General features: G+C 39.5%; 1 protein-coding gene across 1 annotated transcript in view; it reads right to left on the bottom strand.

Annotated features, from left to right (window-relative positions):
* trio (trio Rho guanine nucleotide exchange factor) overlaps positions 1-22,425 on the bottom strand; it is a 1,596,874-nt gene that overhangs the window by 792,299 nt on the left and 782,150 nt on the right. Inside the window, exons 24-26 of the mRNA XM_067140202.2 lie at positions 20,136-20,303; positions 4,440-4,469; positions 1,178-1,421 (exon numbers count right to left, since the gene is read on the bottom strand). Of these exons, the coding sequence (XP_066996303.2) occupies positions 1,178-1,421; positions 4,440-4,469; positions 20,136-20,303 (442 nt within the window). The remainder of the gene's footprint in view (positions 1-1,177; positions 1,422-4,439; positions 4,470-20,135; positions 20,304-22,425) is intronic.

Genomic DNA, 22,425 nt, shown 5'->3' with positions numbered 1-22,425 from the left:
TCATTTAAGAAAATGCTAAGAAAACAACAGATAGGGAATCTGCCACTTGGGTGACTGCCCTAAATGCAGATCAGTAGTGATTGATTGATTGATTGACTGAACCCAGAGGATACCCACAACAAACATTACCATATATATATATATAGGTTTGGTTATTCCCAAGAAAAGTGTACCTGCAATGAATTTATACAATAGCATGAGTTTTATTTATTCCCCACTAGCTGTATTACCCACAGCAGACTGGTTATTAAACAACAATAGAAATAGCAGGAGAAGCTAGTGAGACATCATGCACAGGTAAATCTTCTATTTTAATAAAATTAATTAGTATTAATTAGAGTGATGAAGCAATTTCAGAAAAATCCTGTTGCAACAATATGTCTCTTAACCTTTGATGGTTCTCATAGAGCAATAAGATGCACCCTGTGGATGGTAACAGGTACGGCTACTGAATGACTAGAGGATGAAACTTTCTATGAATCAATGCAAACATGAATTTCACAACCTCTAAAAATAGTCACCCTTCCCACTTATTTTCTAGTGCATGGATGTAATTTAGGTATAGTCTCTGTTCATCGTATATCAGTAAGTTTGAAACAAAATCAGCAGCATTTCAAGATTTGGATAGTCAAATGAAACAGACTGCAGTTGAAAAAAAAAAAAGGCTATCTATGTTGGCAACATTTAGAATTGCTGGAACCATCAGAACAAATTCAATAGGCATAAGTTGTCATTATCAACTTTTATCATTTACCACTAAACTGCATTCAGGGCTGCTGCTCATGTGGCAAATTCTGTATCAATTGTTTTCTTGGTCTTTTTTAAAATTATTTTAAAGAAGTTGGAACTTTACCAAAAATTTCCTTTGATAAATTCCAGTCCCAAATTCCTCTTCCCATAAAAGTTCTCTATCAGTACGTAAATGCTACAGAACTGTGTGTAAGTAAAGAACATATTTGTGATATTCTATTTTTAAGCTCTTTGCGTGTAACTTGAATTAACCTATAGCTCAAACTGTATTCTGCATGCAATTTCCTACGCCTTCAATATAACGATATGATCTGCTTGGGCCCAAATATATTACTGCATGGAGGTCTGCCTATATTACCATTGGAGTTTCCTCCTTTTAATGTAACAGCTCCCAATAATCATTTAACTACATAAGACACAGACTTACCCAAGTAACAAAACAATGGCCAACATCCTCTGGCATTGTTTCATATTTCTCCAGTTCTTTCAAAAACACACTGTTGTGGAATTCATAAATTTCCTGCATATTGCCAAAAATAATATCCTCTTTGTTCTGGATAGCAGGAGGGACAACTGTGCTGTTCTGCATTTCCTCCAGGAAGTACTTGATACAAGTTTCCAGATCTTTCACATACGTCCTCTCTGTCTGCAGTAGCTCAGCCATGATAAACCTGGCAAGAAGACAATCAAGCAATTTATGACGTACAGAGTAAGATATGCTTGAACTAGGTTAGTGCTTTAGAAATATATTAAATGAAAAAAAAAAAACAACAACATCAATTCCATAAAGATCTCAAAAGTCAATCCCATAAAACTACTCTAAAGTTCTCCTGATCTTAATTTATAGCAATCCACACAAACTATTTCACATAGAACTGTAATAAAATTAGAGGGGAATTCATTCACTTATCCATGTCTCTAAAAGACTACATGTCTCATTAAACATTCCAAAGTGCAAAAGGAATATCAATCTACAGTATTTCAGGATTAGGCAATGTTAGGAAATAGCATGGACAAAATGTGAACCAACAGGACATCTAAACAAGGATTGTGATATGAAACCCATCTAAACAAGGAGTGTGATATGGAATCATTCCAACAAACACTGATGCATGGAAGGCTGGAAGTTAGGAAATGTGAATGGACTATGGTAGGGATTTGAGCATAAACACAAGAAATGACAAAACACAAATAAGAGGATAAAATGTTTTAACGATCACTAGGAACAAAGAACCATTTTTCAGCTGTTAGGCCATACAGTGAGTTTTGCGTGAAAATTGAAACTTTAGAGAATAACAAGAGTGAAGGATCTCCAAGTCTCCTGGTATTACACTGAGTATCTATCCCCTTCTCTGCTAGTATAATGCATTTCTACATTGCTTGCCAAGTTGCAAGCACAAACAATCATTTCTCTGTGCCTGCAGTAAGGTTTAATTCACAAGCATAATGTTTTAGAAACCACAAAACATACTCTATGAACTAACAGCTAAATGAATAATTTATAAGTCTAATCATCAACCTAGAGATTGGCTAGATCTTCTGAAGGAGGCCTCTAAGCACAAGTTCATGAGTTTCCTTTCCAACTGCACAGCCTAAGCCACAGCATCACCTTACAAAAATCTCTGCCATGAGCTGGGACTAAGACCACAACCACTAGTACTAAACACATGAGCAAAATCACATACCTATGAAACTAAGTGTGAATTTTTTGAGGAAAACAAATAGAGGAGCAGGGCTGCTGCTGTCAACATTGCAGAGTGACAGGAATGAGCCTGAATATAATGTCCTATTAAACACACATAATGAGAGATGTACTGTGTAGTTCATATAGTGAATATGGCAGACCAGTTCACTAAGTGTTCATTTCACTCTGCATCAGAAATTGGTTTGTTATTCTACAGAACTAAGTAACAATCTATGCAAACACTGGAACTATAGGTAAGAAGTTGGTTCCCAGTTAACTGTTTCATTGCAGTTCCAAGATAGCATGGTGACGTTCAGATCTGTGAGGTCATAACTACACTATCTGATTGAAAGTATCCAGATACCTACATAATACTATCCTCTTCCTGCAGCGCTATAGCAAGGGTAGTTATTTAAAGGGTAGTTAGTTAGGTAAATGAGGTCTGGAGTGAAGTTGCTGCTCTAGTCCATCCCAAAGGTGTTTGATAGGATTGAGGTCAGGGCTCTAACAGGCGATTTCCTGAACCTTATTTTTCACAAACTGCTCATGAACAGATGCCACTTTGTCAGAGAGCATTATCATGATGAAATACACAGAGATTCTCTCCAAACTGGTATTCTTCTCTAGACAACATGCAGCAGGTTAAAACATTCTTGCATTCTCCCATCTGTTAACATACTCAAAATGCTTAGACAGGACCAAGTCAGGACCAAGTTCCTTCCATGAAACACACTCCCCACCCCATCACCCCACATCTGCCAAATTTCACTATGGGCACTACACATTTGCCATACCCAGACCCTCCCATCCAACTGCCACATGGTATAACATACTTCATCGCTCTAAATCACGTCTCCAGTCGTCCACAAACCAGTGGTGGTACGCTTTATACTACCGAACATTTACTGGCAAACTATGCACTTTATGTGGGGGTGCCAGAGCCTCATTTTCCCCTGTGCAGTCAGAGTCTTACCTGCACAATTAGCAGCACAACAGAATTCACAGGTGATGGTACCACACAATGTCGTGCTATTTTCGTGTACGACCTCCTTCAATGGTCAACCGTCCCTGTCTGTCAACACATGCGGTCTACCCAACCGTGGTATTGCAGTAGTTCTTATTTCACAACCACATCTTAAGCAGGCTAGAAATGGCCCCGACTGACTGCTTACTGATGTGGCAACCGATAACCAATCATTCCACGTTCTAAATTACTGTAGGTAATGCATAGCACTGAACAACATGGCCACCTTTTATTGAATCAGTGGTGGTCGTAGTGACATCTAGACTTTATGTGTACAAAGGGGTGTCCAGATACTTTGGATCAGATGGTGAATTTCCCAACAGCTGAATTTTGCAATCCAAAATATTATTTAACATATATTACATTCAATGAAAAGAGTCATGGAAAAGGTCTTTATAGTATAAGGTATATGTTGAAAGTAAAAATACTTCCACGATACCAGCAGAGATCAAACATCCCTTGTGATGTATCGAATACATGCGGCACTTACACGACTAAAATCAAATGACCGATCCATTACCGAACAATGTGACTAATCCGAACGTTTTTTAAGTCAGCCACTTACATTGGCAGATTACAGTGTGAATAATCTGAGGTATCTCTGTTTAGTGGTTGGGATAATGATGGTAGATGATATCCTTGTCATTTACTGAAAAATTAGGGAAAAACATTCAGGAAGGAGATAAATCTCTCATAAACCTCCATGACATTTGTGAAACAGAAGCAGCTAAGGTTCTAGGCCATGGCCATCTTTATGATCCTTATTTCCTAGCTCCCATTCCAGGTAACTGCTAGTACAGAACACCTTTACCAATCTTCCTCCATCAATATTTACAATAACTCAAACGAGAATGGACATCGGACACCAAAATTACACACAATTGCAAACAACATTCACATGCAATAATACAAGCAGCTGATGACTGTGTTGCCCCTAGCCCCTAAAATGAAGAAACAAAAAGAATTTTCATCTCTACGCACCTATCATGAAAAGTCCTCCGACAGAGTTGTCTACGACAAAAGTCAATAACACTTTAATAGTTATACAATCCGTTTCCGTGAATCCAAAATTATATTAATAGTATGCTAATTTCTATGGAAAGAAAGCTATAGGAACCTTATTGTGTTGATGGGGTGCCATATGTTTAGTCAACAAATAAACACCATTTATGCTTTTTATTTGGCACATTACACATTCCCATCTGTTGGGAGACCACGCAGAAAACTGAGTGCACATGTTAGGCACAATGCTTTGTTGACTACAGTTATAACAATTTAATATACAAGGTGGACCTTTTGGATATATGCTGTGATAATTTCCAATTATATGGGCTGTTTAAGTCTAGACAAAATTGTATAGTCTGATTATGCACGCACTCATAGGACTTGTATATAGTGTACTATTATTAGCGGTACCTACATAATTGTATGTCCTACAGAAATTAACTGAACAATGCAGTTGGAATAATATCAAAAATATAATTATCTGCTTAGAAGGTCAATACAGGTCAAATACATAGTTTAACAGCATTTAGTACATCCAATTCATTCTTATGTCTAATAAACAGACACTTCTCAAAAAAGTTTTCCTCTCACCACTCCCAAGCATAGATAAATTTTAGTGAATAATACAATGAATAGCTAAGTGATTGCTGAATTAACAGTTACTGAATATTCCACCTTATATTCATTACATGTACTGTATTATTAGATTAATGGGTCAAAATTATTTCATAAAACTAATATCACATTATCAAAGTACATGTACAGAAGATAGCATTGCTATGACTGGACCCAACTTTTAGACACTGGATCACTCTGCTCCTTGCATTACCACATCACACAATTCTGGTTTAAAATGTAGAGCAGGAACAATCCATTAAGTAATGAACTATAAGACATCTATATGTAATATTTACACTTGGCTCTCATTCTTATACTGCACAGTTGGTTTAAACTTCAGTCTACAAATTCACTTCCACCAAGCAAAAGACAGTAAATCGCAAACAAGAACTCACTGCAAAAGCTTTACTCTCATGTGCATTTAATGGTCTAATATATTTTCCAAACTTGTGATGAGGTCTTCGATTCTTTTCCAAACTTTGTGCAGATTTTCAAGAAAGGAATAAAAAGCAACAGAGAAATGAAATGTTAGAGGGCATTCGACCTGTGCAGATTATTGTAAATAAAGAATTTTTGTGACTAAATGAGTTCCATCCCCTTGTTTATGGAGATTTGATAGTCGAAGTAGCGGATTGTCTGTAGGGATGAAGTACAGTGGGAACTTCCGAGGGCCCTGGGACTGCTACGGTAGCTGTGAAGGCCCTTCAGGAACTCTGAATAGCAGTGGCAAAAGGGATTCTGGTTAAGACACAGCAGGTCGTTATGCAGTTATGCATGTTAGGTACCATAATGGTAACAGAAAACAGCAATATAAATTTAAATCTTATAACAGTTATATAGTATTATTTGAAGCGTTCCCACATACTGTATATGAGTTGATCGTGTGCATAAGTACAGAAGGCACGAGTAAAATTTTGTAAATAATATAAATTTATTAAGGATGAGCTGTGTGTAATAGAAAAATTGTTAGTGTAAATTGTAAAATACTGTATTTTAGGAAAATTTATTTTCTTTTTAATTTAAAATTTCGTGCTTGATAATGTATTTTTGTGCATCATTTCCCACCGAAGTAGACACCTCATTTGCAAATAAAGTGATTTATTTTTAAATGGCATGAAATGGATGACTAAAACGTTTGTTGATAAACCAATGAGTGTGTCTATAATGATGATGGAATATTGATTCTCATGGCTAGCAGGAGCCATATGAAAAGTAGAGAAGTGCATCTCAATCTAGTGAAACATAATTTCTGTTCAGAAGAAAGTAATGTGCACTGTAGTAACTTTGATAAGAAGACTATAAGAAATCGCACTGAATGTACCCATATTACCTAAGCTGCTACTACATTTACAGTCTCCACTGACACAGTGGATATTTAAAACTGATATAAACTTACAACGAAGAGAAGAGCAAAATTTATTTACAATGACAAATCATAAGTGGCAGGAGCTAGACAAGGGGAAATGAAGATAATGACATCTTAAGTGGACAACAATTTAATGTTCAAGAAATGATGAAAAATGGAAAATCAATTAGGAATTTATCAAATTGTATTACCATGTATACTCGAATAATCCACACACCCAATTTTGCAGAGAGAACGGATGGAAAAAAAAATTCACCCACGCAGTCTTTATCCACTTACATGTCAGTCAGTCCCACCAGCTTCAAGTTTGGTCTCTCTTCTATAGATTGGCATGTATGTGTGGTTGCTACCTGCCATCTATTTGGTGTGCATAATTGTTTCAAGTGTGCTTAAAAGTGTTATTAATTCATTCATCACGTGGTCCTTTCAGGTTATGATCATTTGGCCTGTGTTCCCTCATTGCAGGTGAGCTTTCACTTCATCTTTTGTGTGCCCGTGGAGATGTGGAAACAGTCCATCACAATCATGCTGTTGAAGTTAACAATGAGTAAATTTATAATACCAATATAAATGGTCCATTATTGGACATTATAAATTTTCCATTCCAGACAAATATTTCAGCTTCCCTATGGGAATCAACATCTATATCATCTGATGGCCAGGCAGGCATCAATTTTTGGTAATGACACAAAGTCTCTCATAGTGCATTGGCACTGCCGGTTGCTCCAAGTAGCCTACACAGTGGCCTCCATGGTATGCAGTAGCCATCCGTCATGGTGGGTGTGCTATTTACCAACTGATGAGCCCAACTTAGCACACTGGGGCGAAATGCTGGCTCCCAGGAACGAGTTAGCTGGAATGTCCAATAATGGACCATTCATATTGGTTTTATAAATTTACTCTTTCAGGAAAAATATTTCAGGTTCCTTATGAGAATCAACAAATATATCATGATAGAATTTTAAGATTTCCTCTTTGTACTGATCAGGCTGCTACTGACAGATGCTCCTTCTTACTGAAAGATTTTTTTCCGGAGCATCTAGTCAGTCAACCACAACTAGCTTTGAAATCCTTAATTTTCATCCTTGTACTCACACAATTTTTCTTCTACTTCCGGCTACTTCATTGCTTGGTCATGAAAAGCTCTGCACCTAATGATGATTTCCAATAAGAGAGCTTTACTTTGTTATTCAGCTCCTTTTCACTAGTATATGAGTGATAAAGACCCATAGTTACATTTTTCCCCCACAAAAATATTCACTTGCAAACTACAAGCAACAAAACCAATATACACAGCTGAATTCTGTGATCATCCAAGCAAGAATTAAGTCGCGCGTGAGAGTCTCTGCGGAAGTGAACAAAAACGGAAGATAGGATTGTTGCCCACATTGTCTCCAATAACCTGTGCATCTCAATTTTTAATTTATTTTTTAGAAAAACTTGCATGGATTATTTGTGTAAATACCGTGTTACCGTCTAGACAGAAGCTTTCATGGACCGGAACAATCAAAGTGAGATTATTTTGGGTTTGTGTGAAACAGACTTCTTATTGTACATGCAGGTCATCATACATTTCTGGATGGTAATTTAAGACTTTTCACAGTTAGAAGATTATTCGGAGACTAAATCATGTTTGTGGGTTGCTGTAGTCATGTCCTAGTTCGTGAACCATGGGCAACAGCTGAGTGGCCTAGTAAGTGGTCCACCGAGCTCGATAGCTGCAGTCTCTTAAGTGCGGCCAGTATCCAGTATTCGGGAGATAGTAGGTTCGAATCCCACTGTCGGCAGCCCTGAAAATGGTTTTCCGTGGTTTCCCATTTTCACACCAGGCAAATGCTGGGGCTGTACCCTAATTAAGGCCACGGCCGCTTCCTTCCCACTCCTAACCCCTTCCTGTCCCATCGTCGCCGTAAGACCTATCTGTGTCGGTGCGACGTAAAACAACTAGCAAAAAAAAAAAAAAAGTAAGTGGTCCTGAGAGTCGGGATACCAGTTGCTATGGAATGGGAGTGGGCATCTCCGACATATTCTGAGTCATGGCCCTCCTTGTCCTCAGGCGGCTAGAACTATACAATTCACCGGTGGTCCATAACCCGTTAGAGGAGAGATCCTCACTTGGACTATGTGCAAGTAGGGCAGCATCCTGCTTCGTGAATTTACCGAGCTGAGAACATTTTAAACACGCTTCAGACCTATGGGAGTAATGGAGTCCAACTCCCATTTGACAGGCGAGGGACTCCTTGGAAACAACTTGGTGAACGAAATGGAATTCGATGGGGAGCTATCAATATTAATGGGGCTTATGGAAGAAAGGTAGAACTGGCTGAGTCAGCAAAGAGGATGCATCTGGATGTGCTAGGAGTAAGTGATATTCGGGTAAGGGGAGATAAAGAGGAAGAGAGAGGAGATTATAAAGTGTACTTGATGGGTGTTAGGGAAGGGCAGAGTCTGGGGTAGGGCTCTTTATCAGGAATACCACTGCACGCAACATAGTTTCTGTTAGGCACGTAAATGAGCGAATGATGTGGGTAGATTTGTCAGTTGGAGGAATTAGGACAAGAATTGTGTCCATGTATTCACCATGTAAGAGTGCAGATGAGGATGAAGTTGACAAGTTTTATGAAGCAATGAGCAACATCGTGGTCAGGGTCAACAGCAAGGATAGAAGAGTGCTAATGGGCAATTTCAATGATGGTTGGGAATAGAACTGAAGGATATGAAAGGGTGATTGGTAAATGTGGGGAAGATATCGAAGCTAATGGGAATGGGAAGAGTTTGCTGGACTTCTGTGCTAGTATGGGTTTAGCTGTTACGAATACATTCTTCAAACATAAGGCTATTCACCGCTACACATGGGAGGCTAGGGGTACCAGATACATAATAGACTATATCTTAACAGACACTGAATTCAAGAAATCTGTTAGGAATGTACGAGTTTTTTGCAGATTTTTCGATGATACAGACCACTATCTGATCTGTACTGAACTAAGTACCTCTTGGCCTAGGGTAGAGAAAGTGAAATCGGTCTGCAAACAAATAAGGGTAGAAAATCTCCAGGACGAGGAAATTAGACAGAAGTACATGGATATGATTAGTGAGAAATTTCGAACAGTAGACAGTAAGCAGGTTCAGGATATAGAAAGTGAATGGGTGGCATACAGGGATGCTGTAGTAGAAACAGCAAGGGAATGCCTAGGAACAACTGTGTGTAAAGATGGGAAAAGGCAAACAGCTTGGTGGAATGATGAAGTGAGAGCAGCCTGTAAATGTAAAAAAAAGGCTTATCAGAAATGGCTCCAAACAAGGGCCGAGGCAGACAGGGATTTGTACGTAGATGAAAGAAACAGAGTGAAACAAATAGTTATTGAATCCAAAAAGAAGTCATGGGAAGATTTTGGTAATAACCTGGAAAGGCTAGGTCAAGCAGCCGGGAAACCTTTCTGGACAGTAATAAAGAATCTTAGGAAAGGAGGGAAAAAGGAAATAAACAGTGTTTTGAGTAATTCAGGTGAACTCATAATAGATCCCAGGGAATCACTGGACAGGTGGAGGGAATATTTTGAACATCTTCTCAATGTAAAAGGAAATCATCCTTGTGGTGTTGCGAACAGCCAAGCTCATGGGGGGAGGAAAATGATGTTGGTGAAATTATGCTGGAGGAAGTGGAAAGGATGGCAAATAAACTCCATTGTCATAAGGCAGCAGGAATAGATGAAATTAGACCTGAAATGGTGGAAGGCAGGGATGAAATGGCTTCATAGAGTAGTAAAATTAGCGTGGAGTGTTGTTAAGGTACCTTCAGATTGGACAAAAGCAGTAATTGCACCTATCTATAAGCAAGGGAACAGGAAGGATTGCAACCACTATCGAGGTATCTCACTGATTAGTATACCAGGCAAAGTATTCACTGGCATCTTGGAAGGGAGGGTGTGATCAGTCGTTGAGAGGAAGTTGGATGAAAACCAGTGTGGTTTCAGACCACTGAGAGGCTGTCAGTATCAGATTTTCAGTACGCACCAGGTAATTGAAAAATGCTACGAGAGGAATAGGCAGTTGTGTTTATGTTTCGTAGATCTAGAGAAAGCATATGACAGGGTACCGAGGGAAAAGATGTTCACTATACTGGGGGACTATGGAATTAAAGGTAGATTATTAAAATCAATCAAAGGCATTTATGTTGACAATTGGGCTTCAGTGAAAATAGATGGTAGAATGAATTCTTGGTTCAGGGTACTTACAGGGGTTAGACAAGGCTGTAATCTTTCACCTTTACTGTTCGGAGTTTACATGGATCATCTGCTGAAAGGTACAAAATGGCAGGGAGGGATTCAGTTAGGTGGAAATGTAGTAAGCAGTTTGGCCTATGCTGACGACTTGGTCTTAATGGCAGACTGTGCTGAAAGCCTGCAGTCTAATATCTTGCAACTTGAAAATGGGTGCAATGAGTATGGTATGAAAATTAGCCTCTCGAAGACTAAACTGATATCAGTAGGTAAGAAATTCAACAGAACTGAATGTCAGATTGGTGATATAAAGCTAGAACAGCTCGATAATTTCAAGTATTTAGGTTGTGTGTTCTCCCAGGATGGTAATAAGGTGTAGTAAAGCTAATGCAGTGAGCTTGCAGTTGCGATCAGCAGTATTCTGTAAGAAGGAAGTCAGCTCCCAGACGAAACTATCTTTACATCCCAGACCAACTTTGCTTTACGGGAGCAAAAGCTGGGTGGAATCAGGATATCTTATTCTTAAGTTAGAAGTAACAGACATGAAAGTAGCAAGAATGATTGCTGATACAAACAGGTGGGAACAATGGCAGGAGGGTACTCAGAATGAAGAGATAAAGGCTAATTTAGGAATGAACTCGATGGATGAAGCTGTACACATAAACCGGCTTCGGTGGTGGGGTCATGTGAGGCGAATGGAGGAGGATAGGTTACCTAGGAGAATAATGGACTCTGTTATGGAGGGTAAGAGAAGTAGAGGTAGACCAAGACGATGGTTAGACTCAGTTTCTAACGATTTAAAGATGAGAGGCATAGAACTAAATGAGGCCACAACACTAGTTGCAAATTGAGGATTTTTTTTTGAAATCTTTAATCATATCTACTCTACAACATTATCATATCATAGTGAGCAAACTTTCCTTTAAAAATTTAATTAAGAAGGAAGTTACAAAATTAGTGGCAACCAAACAATGTAAAAACATGAGGAAATCTAACTTAAAAATTCTCTGAAATTTATAAAGCACCCCCCCCCCCCCTTCTTCACTCCTCTTCAACACTCTTCCACTTAAAAAATTAATGTCTTTAGTCATATGGCATGATACAAGGAAACTTCCATGCATGTGCAGATTCAATGCCACTGAACTCACCTGGGTTAAGACAAAGGTTTGTATGGGAGAGTAATGTCACAAGGGACTTTTCCTTAAACCTTGAAGCTGTAACAAAAACAATAATTTCCTCTGTCACCAAACAGGGCTGGGAAGGGTACTTTGGTCATGTTCATAATTGGGGAACATCACTGGAAAAAAGTTATCTGTAACTTCGGTGATTCTAGCAACTCGAGCAAAGAAGAGAGTCCTGGCTGCAGTCTGTGGTCTTTCTGGTTGTTTAAATGCTACAAATTTATGTTGTTTGCTTCTGACACATGAAAGAACTCCTCTAGGACAAAATTCCTCAGCATCTCTAAAAGTCTATAGCAACTGAAGGGACATAAAATAATAATAATAATAGTTAATCTCTCACCAGAGAGAATGTAATGGTTTGACTCTGCTACAGCACGGCAAATTATATACTTACTGCATACGTCAATGTCTGAGTATTTAATTTTCTAACCGATGCTATTTTCGCATCTCAAGTTCTACTAAAAGTGAAATCATTCACACATTTACCTTTTATTCCTTTTCTTGTTAATTAATCTAGTGTCTTATTGAGCTGCACTTTTCAATTATTTTAAAAAATCTTATCAGGTCTAATTGTGTGGCAAGGAACTTCATGAAAAAAAATTAAAAACGCATGGTGCAACAGCCCTGAAGGGCCATGGCCTACCAAGCGACCGCTGCTTAGCCCGAAGGCCTACAGATTACGAGGTGCCGTGTGGTCAGCACAACAAATCCTCTCAGCTGTTATTCTTAGTTTCTTAGTCCGGGGCCGCCATCTCGCTGTCAGATAAGTCCTCAATTATAATCACGTAGGCTGAGTGGACCTCGAACCAGCCCTCAGATCCAGGTAAATGTCTCTGATCTGGCCAGGAATCAAACACGGGGGTCTCTGGGTAAGAGGCAGGTATGCTACCACCTACACCGAGGGGCCAAAGTAAGGAACTTCATGCTCACAATTAATATTCTGGCTGATATTTTAACTACTGAACTTAAAAGCTAATTCTACCACCTTATCTCCTGAAATCTGTTTATTATATGTACAGATCTCAACTATAATACAGTATTATATTGTGTAATTAATGTCCATACATAGTTCAAGCAATCATGACTTTTCAAATTGAAGTAGGAAAAAAACTGCCTTTTTGACACACCTGTTTTCTAGAGCTGTTCACGTTTCAAGTTTCAGTTATTCTAAACAAGGTGCAAGTTTCTGAGATCTGAATTCCAATCAAAAAGTGATAATCACATGTCTATACTAGTGACTAGGAATGCATTTATCTCTCAGTTCTGAGTGAGGTTGTGTTTCCTACTTGTTTAATGTCGTAATAAAGCATCAAAGTTTTTCGGCAACTTAAGGATGGGAAAGGGCTAGAATTGGGAAGGTACGGGCTGTGGTCTTAATTAAGGTACTGCCCCAGCATTTTCCTGGTGCGAAAATGGAAAACCATGGAAAAGCATCTTCAGGGCTGCCGACAGTGGGATTCAAACCCACTATATCCCGAATGCAAGCTCACGGCTGAGTGACCCTAACCGCACGGCCAACTCGCTCTGTGTTCAAGGTTATTACAAAGCACTAGTTCAACGAGTCTGTGATAACCTGATGCAGGGACACTCCATTCTATTCTAATAAAAATATGTTCCAAGAATGCTTTATATGTGTTCTATGATCTCACAATTGTATTTTGCTATCCCACGATGGGCAAGGACTCTAGTAATACTGTATACTCTATACTTATGATCAGCAGTGACAAGTCACACGAAAATAGTCTGTGGGTCATGAATATTTCTAATGTGCATCACCAGTGTAAACAGAAAATCACTCTACAAACAATCAATAAGTCTTGTAGAGCATGTTCTCCCTCAATGGTGCATTTAATCTGAAACTGAATAACTGCAGAAAATGGGATCACTGTTCCTCAACAACCCCCTTTTCTACTGTGTCATTATACAGTGTACTGATGTGGTTGGTGTCTTAATTATTTAGCGTCTTTTTCATTTCAGATACTGTATCTGTTTGTAATGAGAAAAAAAACTCTTACCTTCCCAGTATCCATATTTCAAGCTTTAGGTATGCTCTATTAGACTATATAAAAGAAAATTGATGTAATAATTTAACACCAAAAGACAACAGCTCCATTTGAGTTTCTTAATCTTAGTTAACCCCATAAAATAAATTTTATGTGGTAATGTTATGTGGTGCCAAGTGTGTATGATTCTGTGCAGAGCTCTCTTTGACAAAACAATAGTTGTATGAGAAGGGCTGGATACGTTAAGGTTCGAGCAAGTCAAATCCACAAACGTTCCAGAAGAATACTATTCCACACAATATTCAGTGGTTAATTTCTGGGGGAGTGCAGGGAATAGTAATCCCCCACTTATATTGAGTGTTTCTGTGTTTATTTTTCTCTTTATTCATTTTTTTGATCTCTAGTTTAAGAAAACACTTAATGAATATTGAAGCAACGAAGTCACACTAGTGACACAAGGCTACATCTAGGCAGAGATGGAACAACAGGAAATAGCAGAACAGTTGCTTCATGTAACGTGTGGGTACGAAAAGACAGCACTACTGTTTAAATGTTTATTCCCTCAAATTGTATTACTTGTGTTTTTCTTCATTGTGTTTGAGGTTACGGAAAGTATACTTTTTATTTTGAAATGAAGAAAACAATTTCTTTCAATGTGAAGTACCAGCAGCAAAAAAAGTTAAAAACTGAACAAAATGATAGTGAGACCGTATGTGACACTCAGTCTGTGTGTAAGCCTACAACTACCAACAGTAGATCTGTCAAAATGTGAGAGATAAACAGGTAGGACTATTTTTGTAAACTCATCTTCAGTGAACAACTCTACCTTATTAGTTCTGTGTAAATCCAGTCGACTTCATGTGTGCCTCTGCCTACTTCAACAATTAGAGCTTGTGACCAAAACAAACCTAATAATTTATAGTCATGTTGAACAGCATCCCCCTCCAAAAAACCTTCTGTGAAGGCAAGGATAAAATGGGTTAAATATTAAAAACAAAAAACTTAATAATAACAACATTTGTTTTTACATCCCACTAACTACTTTTACGGTTTTCGGAGACACCGAGGTGCCAGAATTGGGTCTCGCAAGAGCAAAGGCAAAGGCAATAATGGTGGGAGAAGGGCTGGCCAATGTGCACCCCGTTCTCTCTACGGATTGGTTCGCGGTGTGGAGAGTGGCGATGCCCAAATTCAGTCACGTCATTTGCAGCCGGAGCCAGATTGGATAGCTCTCCCTCAAGCCATCTGTACGAAATGGTGAACATGCCACAATATCCACAGGATTAATTGTTTCTGGTGAAAGTGTACCTGCGAGAACTTATACAATACCTTCTGTTCATACCTTTTTTTGAGCAACTGAGCGTAAGTATGGGAAGGAAGCAATCATGGGTTTTATGCTGGGCATCATCCCAGCATCTGCCAAGCGTTAAGCTGGGAAAGCACAGAAAACCACTTCCACGTTGGCCATACGTGGTATTTTACCACTCTTCTCTTTTCAGTTGTGTTACCTAAGGCTGACTCCACCCAATTCCAGTCAATCAAACTGGTCTTAAGTGTATGGCAGAGCTGAAAATAAAATTCAGGCCAACCAGGTTGAAACCTAGACCGTACCAGTAGACCAGGGCCTCTCAGGGTGCATGCGCCTGGTGCATGCACTGTGCACGGTTCAAAAGACGACTTTGCTTGGTTGACCGGAGTGCAGACCCCCACTCCTCGATTTAGAGAAATAGCGTTGCCTCTTTCTTTCCCCACGCCTGTCTCACTCACTCCCCTTGTCTCCCTCTTCCTCACTTGCTCCGTAGCACACCAAATCAGAGCCAAGTTCAGCCGAGCTTAGCCGAGTAGCTCAGAGACGAAGCGTTGGTCCGAGACAAGCCGAGTGGAATAGATGCACTGCGCACAGTAACTCTGCGCCACTGTCTGCATGCGTCACATTTTGGGTGTTTGAGAGGCCCTGCAGTAGACTCATTTGTGTGAATGTTATTTTGCGAATTATTTGTGTATACGATACACTTTTTTACATTTGTTTCTTTTAGGAATGCTGTTATATGCTTAAGCCTTGTTAAAATTTGGGTTATCACACAACATATTCATGAACAGGAATGTTCCAAATAGCAAAGTTAATTTATCATAGTTAACTTGGAAATTTATTTTAAAATTGTCAATACTATTTTCAGTTAACTTAAGAGTAAAACGAGTTTCATTTCGGGATGATATTCTGTGATTACTCTCACAAGGGAACATTGGCAATGGTTAAGTTGCCGATAGCGATTAAACATGGAAAACACATTGAGGTACACGTTAAAAAGATGTCTGCATCAATTTTTGGTGCCGACATTCATTAGGGCGTTAACTAAGGGGCCTAAAATTTGCGACATTTCAAGTTCTGCAAGAACAGTGATGAATACCTGCTGGCCAATGCTAAGCTGGCACACTGCGTACCTGGAGACACACCTACATCTCCTCCCCTCCCCACTCCAACTGGTTCGCCACAGGACGTTTCCCTTCTCCCCGCACTTGCCAGCTGCTTAGCTGTTGAATGGAACCGACGCTATACTTTGCTTCTTTTCGTACTATAATTATTGAAATCCTTTAAATAACATTCTGTTTCACACATAATAACCTAAACTAATATACCCATATTTCATTCAAATGTTATTTTCTTCATTCCTGCTAATTCTGGTGAGTTGTCACATTCGTGGGTAAAACCCCGAGTTAAGCACCACCGGAAGTGGTCAAACGTGGGGTGGGGTACCGCGTCCGACCTAATCTTAAATAATTATTTACTTCTAAAACGCCTTAAAGCTGTCGGTAGTGTCTTTTAGAGTACATACGAAATTAATTAAATTAAATCACCCACCACTAAAGAAGTCACCGACCTTTAAACAACGTTAAATATCTTTTTATTTAAAGAAATTACGTGCCCGGGTAGAGGATCTCAATTAAAGTAATGAGATTCGGTACTTCGGGATATCAAAACCTGGTTACAGATCCAGATCTTCTTTTCATGTCCCCTTCCCCCCACCCATTTTGTGTACGCTAACAGTTGTGTCATAACAAAACAAAATCGCGGACGACAACAACAATAAACTCCGAGTTTGAAACTACTGGTATTTTCCGTATTGCGTACTCTGGTACAAGGAATAGGTCTATAGGTAGAATGTTTTTATTTGTGCTTGTACTGAACGATTTATTTATGTTTTGCAGTGACGGACCCAACACATTTCAATTGCAGCAATGATTGTCGAATATAAATCAATGTAATGCATAGGCAACTTTGATATGAGTATGACATGGAATGTAGTTAAGTTTGACGCAATAAGAAAAGCCTTGAAAAATAAAAAAGATCTGCATTTATATATGCAGTAGATATATAGTAATCACAGGCAGACCTGTAGACTTACTTTACCGGTACTTCTGCGTTATAGCTGATGAAGGTCTAGGCATTCAACAAGTACCATCACACTACAGTCTTCTCGGTACAATGGCAGTTACATACGCAAAAATTTAAATGGCTATTGTATGAACTGGTACAACAACAAACAATTACAAGGCAACACAATAACTGACTCCGTATACATTACATCGGGCAAACTGCCCCTCAATAACTGATTGTAAACGAAGCAATCTTTGGTCTGTTTGAAACATTACAAAATAGTGAAAAGAAAACTGAAACAAAACTCAATTAACAACAGGCACCATACTTTTATCACGGGACGTATGCTTTACAATAGTGGTGTTCCTCGAGTGTTCAAATTGTCCAGGATGATCATCAAGGTATCCACTGCGGTACCACGGGTACTTCCACATGTTTTTGAATCGAGGAGATGTCAACTGGCCCCGTGATGTAGGGGTAGCGTGCCTGCCTCTTACCCGGAGGCCTCGGGTTCGATTTCCGGCCAGGTCAGGGATATTTACCTGGACCTGAAGGCTGACCCAAGGTCCACTCAGCCTACGTGATTACAATTGAGGAGCTATCTGACGGTGAGATACCGGCCTCTGTCTAGAAAGCCAAGAATAACCGCCGAGAGTATTTGTCGTGCTGACCACACGACACCTCGTAATCTGCAGGCCTTTAGTATGAGCAGTGGTCACTTGGTAGGCCAAGGCCCTTCAAGGGCTGCAGTGCCATGGGAAATGTAACAGTGATTGCAACTTTAAGATGGTGTTACGGTGGTGCAGCACGATACCAGTATTCATAAGTCGCAGCCTGGAAAACATTTGTCTTGTAGACGTTTTCCAAATCCGAAATCCATACAAGTCAAATGGCTGACAAACTGTTGTAGCACCGGCTGGATTAGTCGTAACTTCTACTTCCGTGCCATGAACAAGCGCATTGTGGCCAGAGACAGAATCTAACAACAAGATGTTTTGTCCATTGGGTAAACATGGTTTCAAGATGTCGTCATACCAGCTGTGAACTTCTGCTTCGCCCACCTTTCCAGATGTGGTGCACACGACATTAATATTTTCGTATGAAAATATTCTTTTCTTAACAAGGGAACCAAAAACACCATTTCTTTCCTTAAAACTATTAGCAACGGGGAGAGTGGCTCACCTTCTGCTGACACGTTAGGCATAATCGTGTAGCTATGCGTACTAGAGGGAATAGATTGGACCACCATGCTAATCGACTTTTCTCCTCGGCGCACTAACGTTCTGCCGGTGTACGTTTTCAAATTAAAGCCGCTTTGGTCGTTGTTAAAAAAATGTGATGGGCTGTGTAACTGTATTTTTTCCTCTTACGTTTTCCACTAACATTTCGGCTTCCACCATAACGCCAGTTTCCCTATCAAGTTTTTCGTTGTTGTCACGACAGTAAATTTTCCGGAAGTGATTCCAAATTTGTTTTTGAAGTCGTACAACCAGCCTGCGGACGTTTCAAAGTCATGAATCCCTCGACAGCGGGCACTTTGCATTGCCCACTGTTTAACTGTAACATCATGGATGGTGGACATACGGTACTCCGCTTCAAATTTTTCCTTGCAATCCATCGCAATAAGGTCAAATTTGTCTCGGAGAGGGCCTCCTTCATCCACTACTTTTTTCCAGGCAGAAAGCTGTGCCTCACTATGCAAACGACGGAATTTCTTTTGCACAGTTGCAAATTTCACATTTTTCCATTTTTCCATTTTTCCACTCCTCCAGTAGTTGACTGTTCTTGTTTTATACTGTAAGTCTTCGGTGTCTGTCGAATTGGCACTGTCTTGGCTTTGTCCCAGTATAATCAATATCCTTTTCGTGTTCCTTCGACTGATCAGACCAGTACGTCAAACTTTTAATGTTCTTAAAATGGAGACTTTTCACCTTCAAGACAGTAACTTATAAGCTCTGAAAAACAAAATAAAAAATAATTAAAATACACGTTTTATGTATATTTATTGATAAAACAACGGAGAACACAAATGTTTGTTTAAAAAAATGACAGAGTTATCAATATCAACATATCAATCAACATATCACACGGTCCAGTGCTGAAAACTAAAACCTAAAATGTCGCATGCAGCGCAAAAGACCACGCTTCAATCAACGTTATTACGGCTTATGTCACGCAGCGTGACATCACCCCGTGAGCGTCAAGGCCTATATGAAAACAGTTGACTGCTTTACACTCACCCTCAATCGCGTCATATAATGCTGCAGCTCCTGTAAGTTCAGCGGACCTTCTTCACCGTGACTTCCGTGATTCGCTTGAAGATGAAAATTAATTTTTGAGATGCTCAACGACATTGCCCTTAAGGAATTGTCGCGAACGTTTTCATAAACATTTCAGAAAATATAAACTGAATAATACAATGTGGAAATTACAAAGGAGAGATATGAGGGAAGGGTGATAAGAGTACGCAAAGTGTAGCACCAGTTCTCTTCAACAGCTAAGCAGACGGGCAAGCGCGGAGAGAAGGGAAACATGCGGTGGCAAACCAGTAGGAGGGGTGGAGGTGTGGAGGGGAGGAGGTGCAGAGGTGTGTCTCCAGGCAGGCAGTGTGCCGGCTTAGCACTGGCCAGCAGGTATTCAGGACCGATCATGCGCGGACCTTGAAATGTCGCAACTGTTAGGCCCCTTAGTTAACGCCCTAATCAATGTCAGCACCCAAAATTGATGCCGACATAATTTTTACGTGTACCTCAATGTGTTTTCCAAGTTTCATGGCGATCGGCGACTTAACCATTGCCGAGGTTTCCTTGTTAGTAAAATTTAGGAGTCAAACAGAGTTTCTAATAGAAATACACTCACAAAACATGGTGTTAGTTAACCAAAATTATAAAACTGAACTACTTACTCTTTCCTTCGAGCTGATTTCCTCTTCTCTTCATTCAGTTCTTTCAACTCTTTATTGGCAGCTTCCTTGAGTTTTGTTTCTAATAAAGGGTCAGAGTTTCTATCAATGGACAGGTCTTGTCTGCTTTCTCCCTCAACCTGAATGCCCAGTGTTCCTTCCAGTTGAGAGCTGAGAGAATACAGTAAACACATACCTCACACAATGACACTGATTTTCAAGAGCAAAATAATATTATGCAACACCACCATTATTACTGTTAAGTTTAAAGAGTATTTACATATCTGAAATTCATACTGAAGGAAAAGCATCACAAATAAGTTATTGGCAGATTTCCATATGATATCCATACTTGTATATATATCTGGCATAAACTTGCAACATTATAAGAGTCTAGTAATCTTCACTGTAAGAGGGTCAATGCATACCATATACCAGTTTCTACTTACCAAATTATTAAGTATAGCACAGGCTCTCTCTCATAAACCCAGAGCATTCAGCGGCATTTTTAATCTCCGAGACCTACGCAGCTGTACGGGAATCACGCTCATAGTTCTTGACCTTATAAGGTGCGTGCATGTGTTCGACCTAGCATCAGTAGCCAGTCTGAATCTCAGCTGCTAACATAGTGAGACAGTTATCATTGCAACACCGTACTTTCGTATGTAAAAGTTATCTTAAGTATGAGTCGGCTTGATGGGGACGCGATGTATTTGTTAGCAATTTCCTGGTGAAGTGCCTCCTTCCTGAGCACAGATTCACGTAACTGTAAATAAATTGCAAACTACTGGTTCAGTGCTCAATAAAAAAAAATGCAAGCACAAGAACAGTTTTAACAGAGGAAAAGCTACACGACATTGGTGCTAATCTTGAACGGTCACCGAATAAATCACTAACAAAATTAGCGCAACATGTAGGGGTTCAGTTTCTTCTGCACACAAAGCTACGAAGCTGTTACACATTTACCGTACAGGTTTACATGGGCCTGTTGTTTAAAACCTGCTGATCGAGCCACAAGAGCGAGATATTGTGAGTGGTATCATTGTATTCTTTTCGGATGAGGCCTGATTTCATCTTAAAGGTCGTGTGAACAGTCATAACTCTCGCTATAGGTGTACAGAAAATCCTAATGGTGTTTATGAAGGACACTTCTAACATATTTTGTAAGATTTCATTTAAGATTGTATATGTGCTTAAAGCAAGGTGGCCATGTGCAACATAAGTTGGGCTGAGGCCGCTGCTGTAGTGCAGAGTACAAATACCGTGCGCTCGGTCTGGGTTTATAAGAGGGATCCTGTATTTTAGGGTAAGCTTACCTGACTGAAGTTTTGAGCAAGATATGGAAGTGAACTTTGAAGAAGATTTACACAAAATGCTTGTATTCACAGTATATTTTATCAAGGATGAGGAGGTGGTGGTGGTGGTGGTGGTGGTGGTGGTGGTAAGGTCACAACAGCAAAGTAATTGGCCCAAGATGTATGAGAGCTGAGCAGTTAAGATTTCCTGAATATTTCACTTTACCTTTTACAAATGCGAGTTAAAACTCTCTTAACTTAAACATTCATTCAGTTAGTGTGCACAACTGTAACCTGAATGCCTTAAGTACTCATTGCAAAAATGTATAATTTTGATATCTTTTTGATGGTATTTCCTTGTAACCTAAAGTTTGTTACAGATATACCGTATTTACTTGCGCATTAGACCCCCCTTGACTTTTCGAGACGAAGAAAATGAAAAAATAAATCTTGAATACAAGACCCCCCCCCCAACGTAATATATCAGAGAAGAACAATGATTCCACTTCGAAGCGGCTACAAGCCACATGCAGCTCTGATGACATCACAAAAATTTTTGAATACTTTCATTCGTACGACCCACGCAATGAAAACACGCATCGAAGTCATGCGGTACATCTGTGTATTGTAGTTGAGAAAAGTCTGCCTCCATAGCGTAGGCCTACTTCAGCTCTGACGACATCGCACAAATAGGTGAATAGCTTCGTGTCCGACCTGCGCGTTGCAAGCACACATCAGTCACGTATACATGTCTGTGATTTGTAGTTAAGAATGTCCGCCAGCATAATGGTTAGCACAATTAGCCGTCGTTCTCGGGAACCTGAGTTCAATTCCCAGTACCGCACTGCCAGAGATTATATAGATGTTGATTCCCATAGGGAACCTAATATATTTGTCCCCAGTTAGTAAATTTATAATACCAATAAAAATGGTCCGTTATTGGACATTATAAATTTTCCAGCTAACTCATTCCTGGTTGCCAGCGTTTTGCCCAAGTG

Source organism: Anabrus simplex, chromosome 2 (assembly GCF_040414725.1).
Source record: "Anabrus simplex isolate iqAnaSimp1 chromosome 2, ASM4041472v1, whole genome shotgun sequence".
In the NCBI taxonomy this organism is placed as follows: domain Eukaryota; kingdom Metazoa; phylum Arthropoda; class Insecta; order Orthoptera; family Tettigoniidae; genus Anabrus; species Anabrus simplex.
Note: the sequence above shows the minus strand (reverse complement) of the source record. Positions and strands in the feature narration are given on the sequence as shown.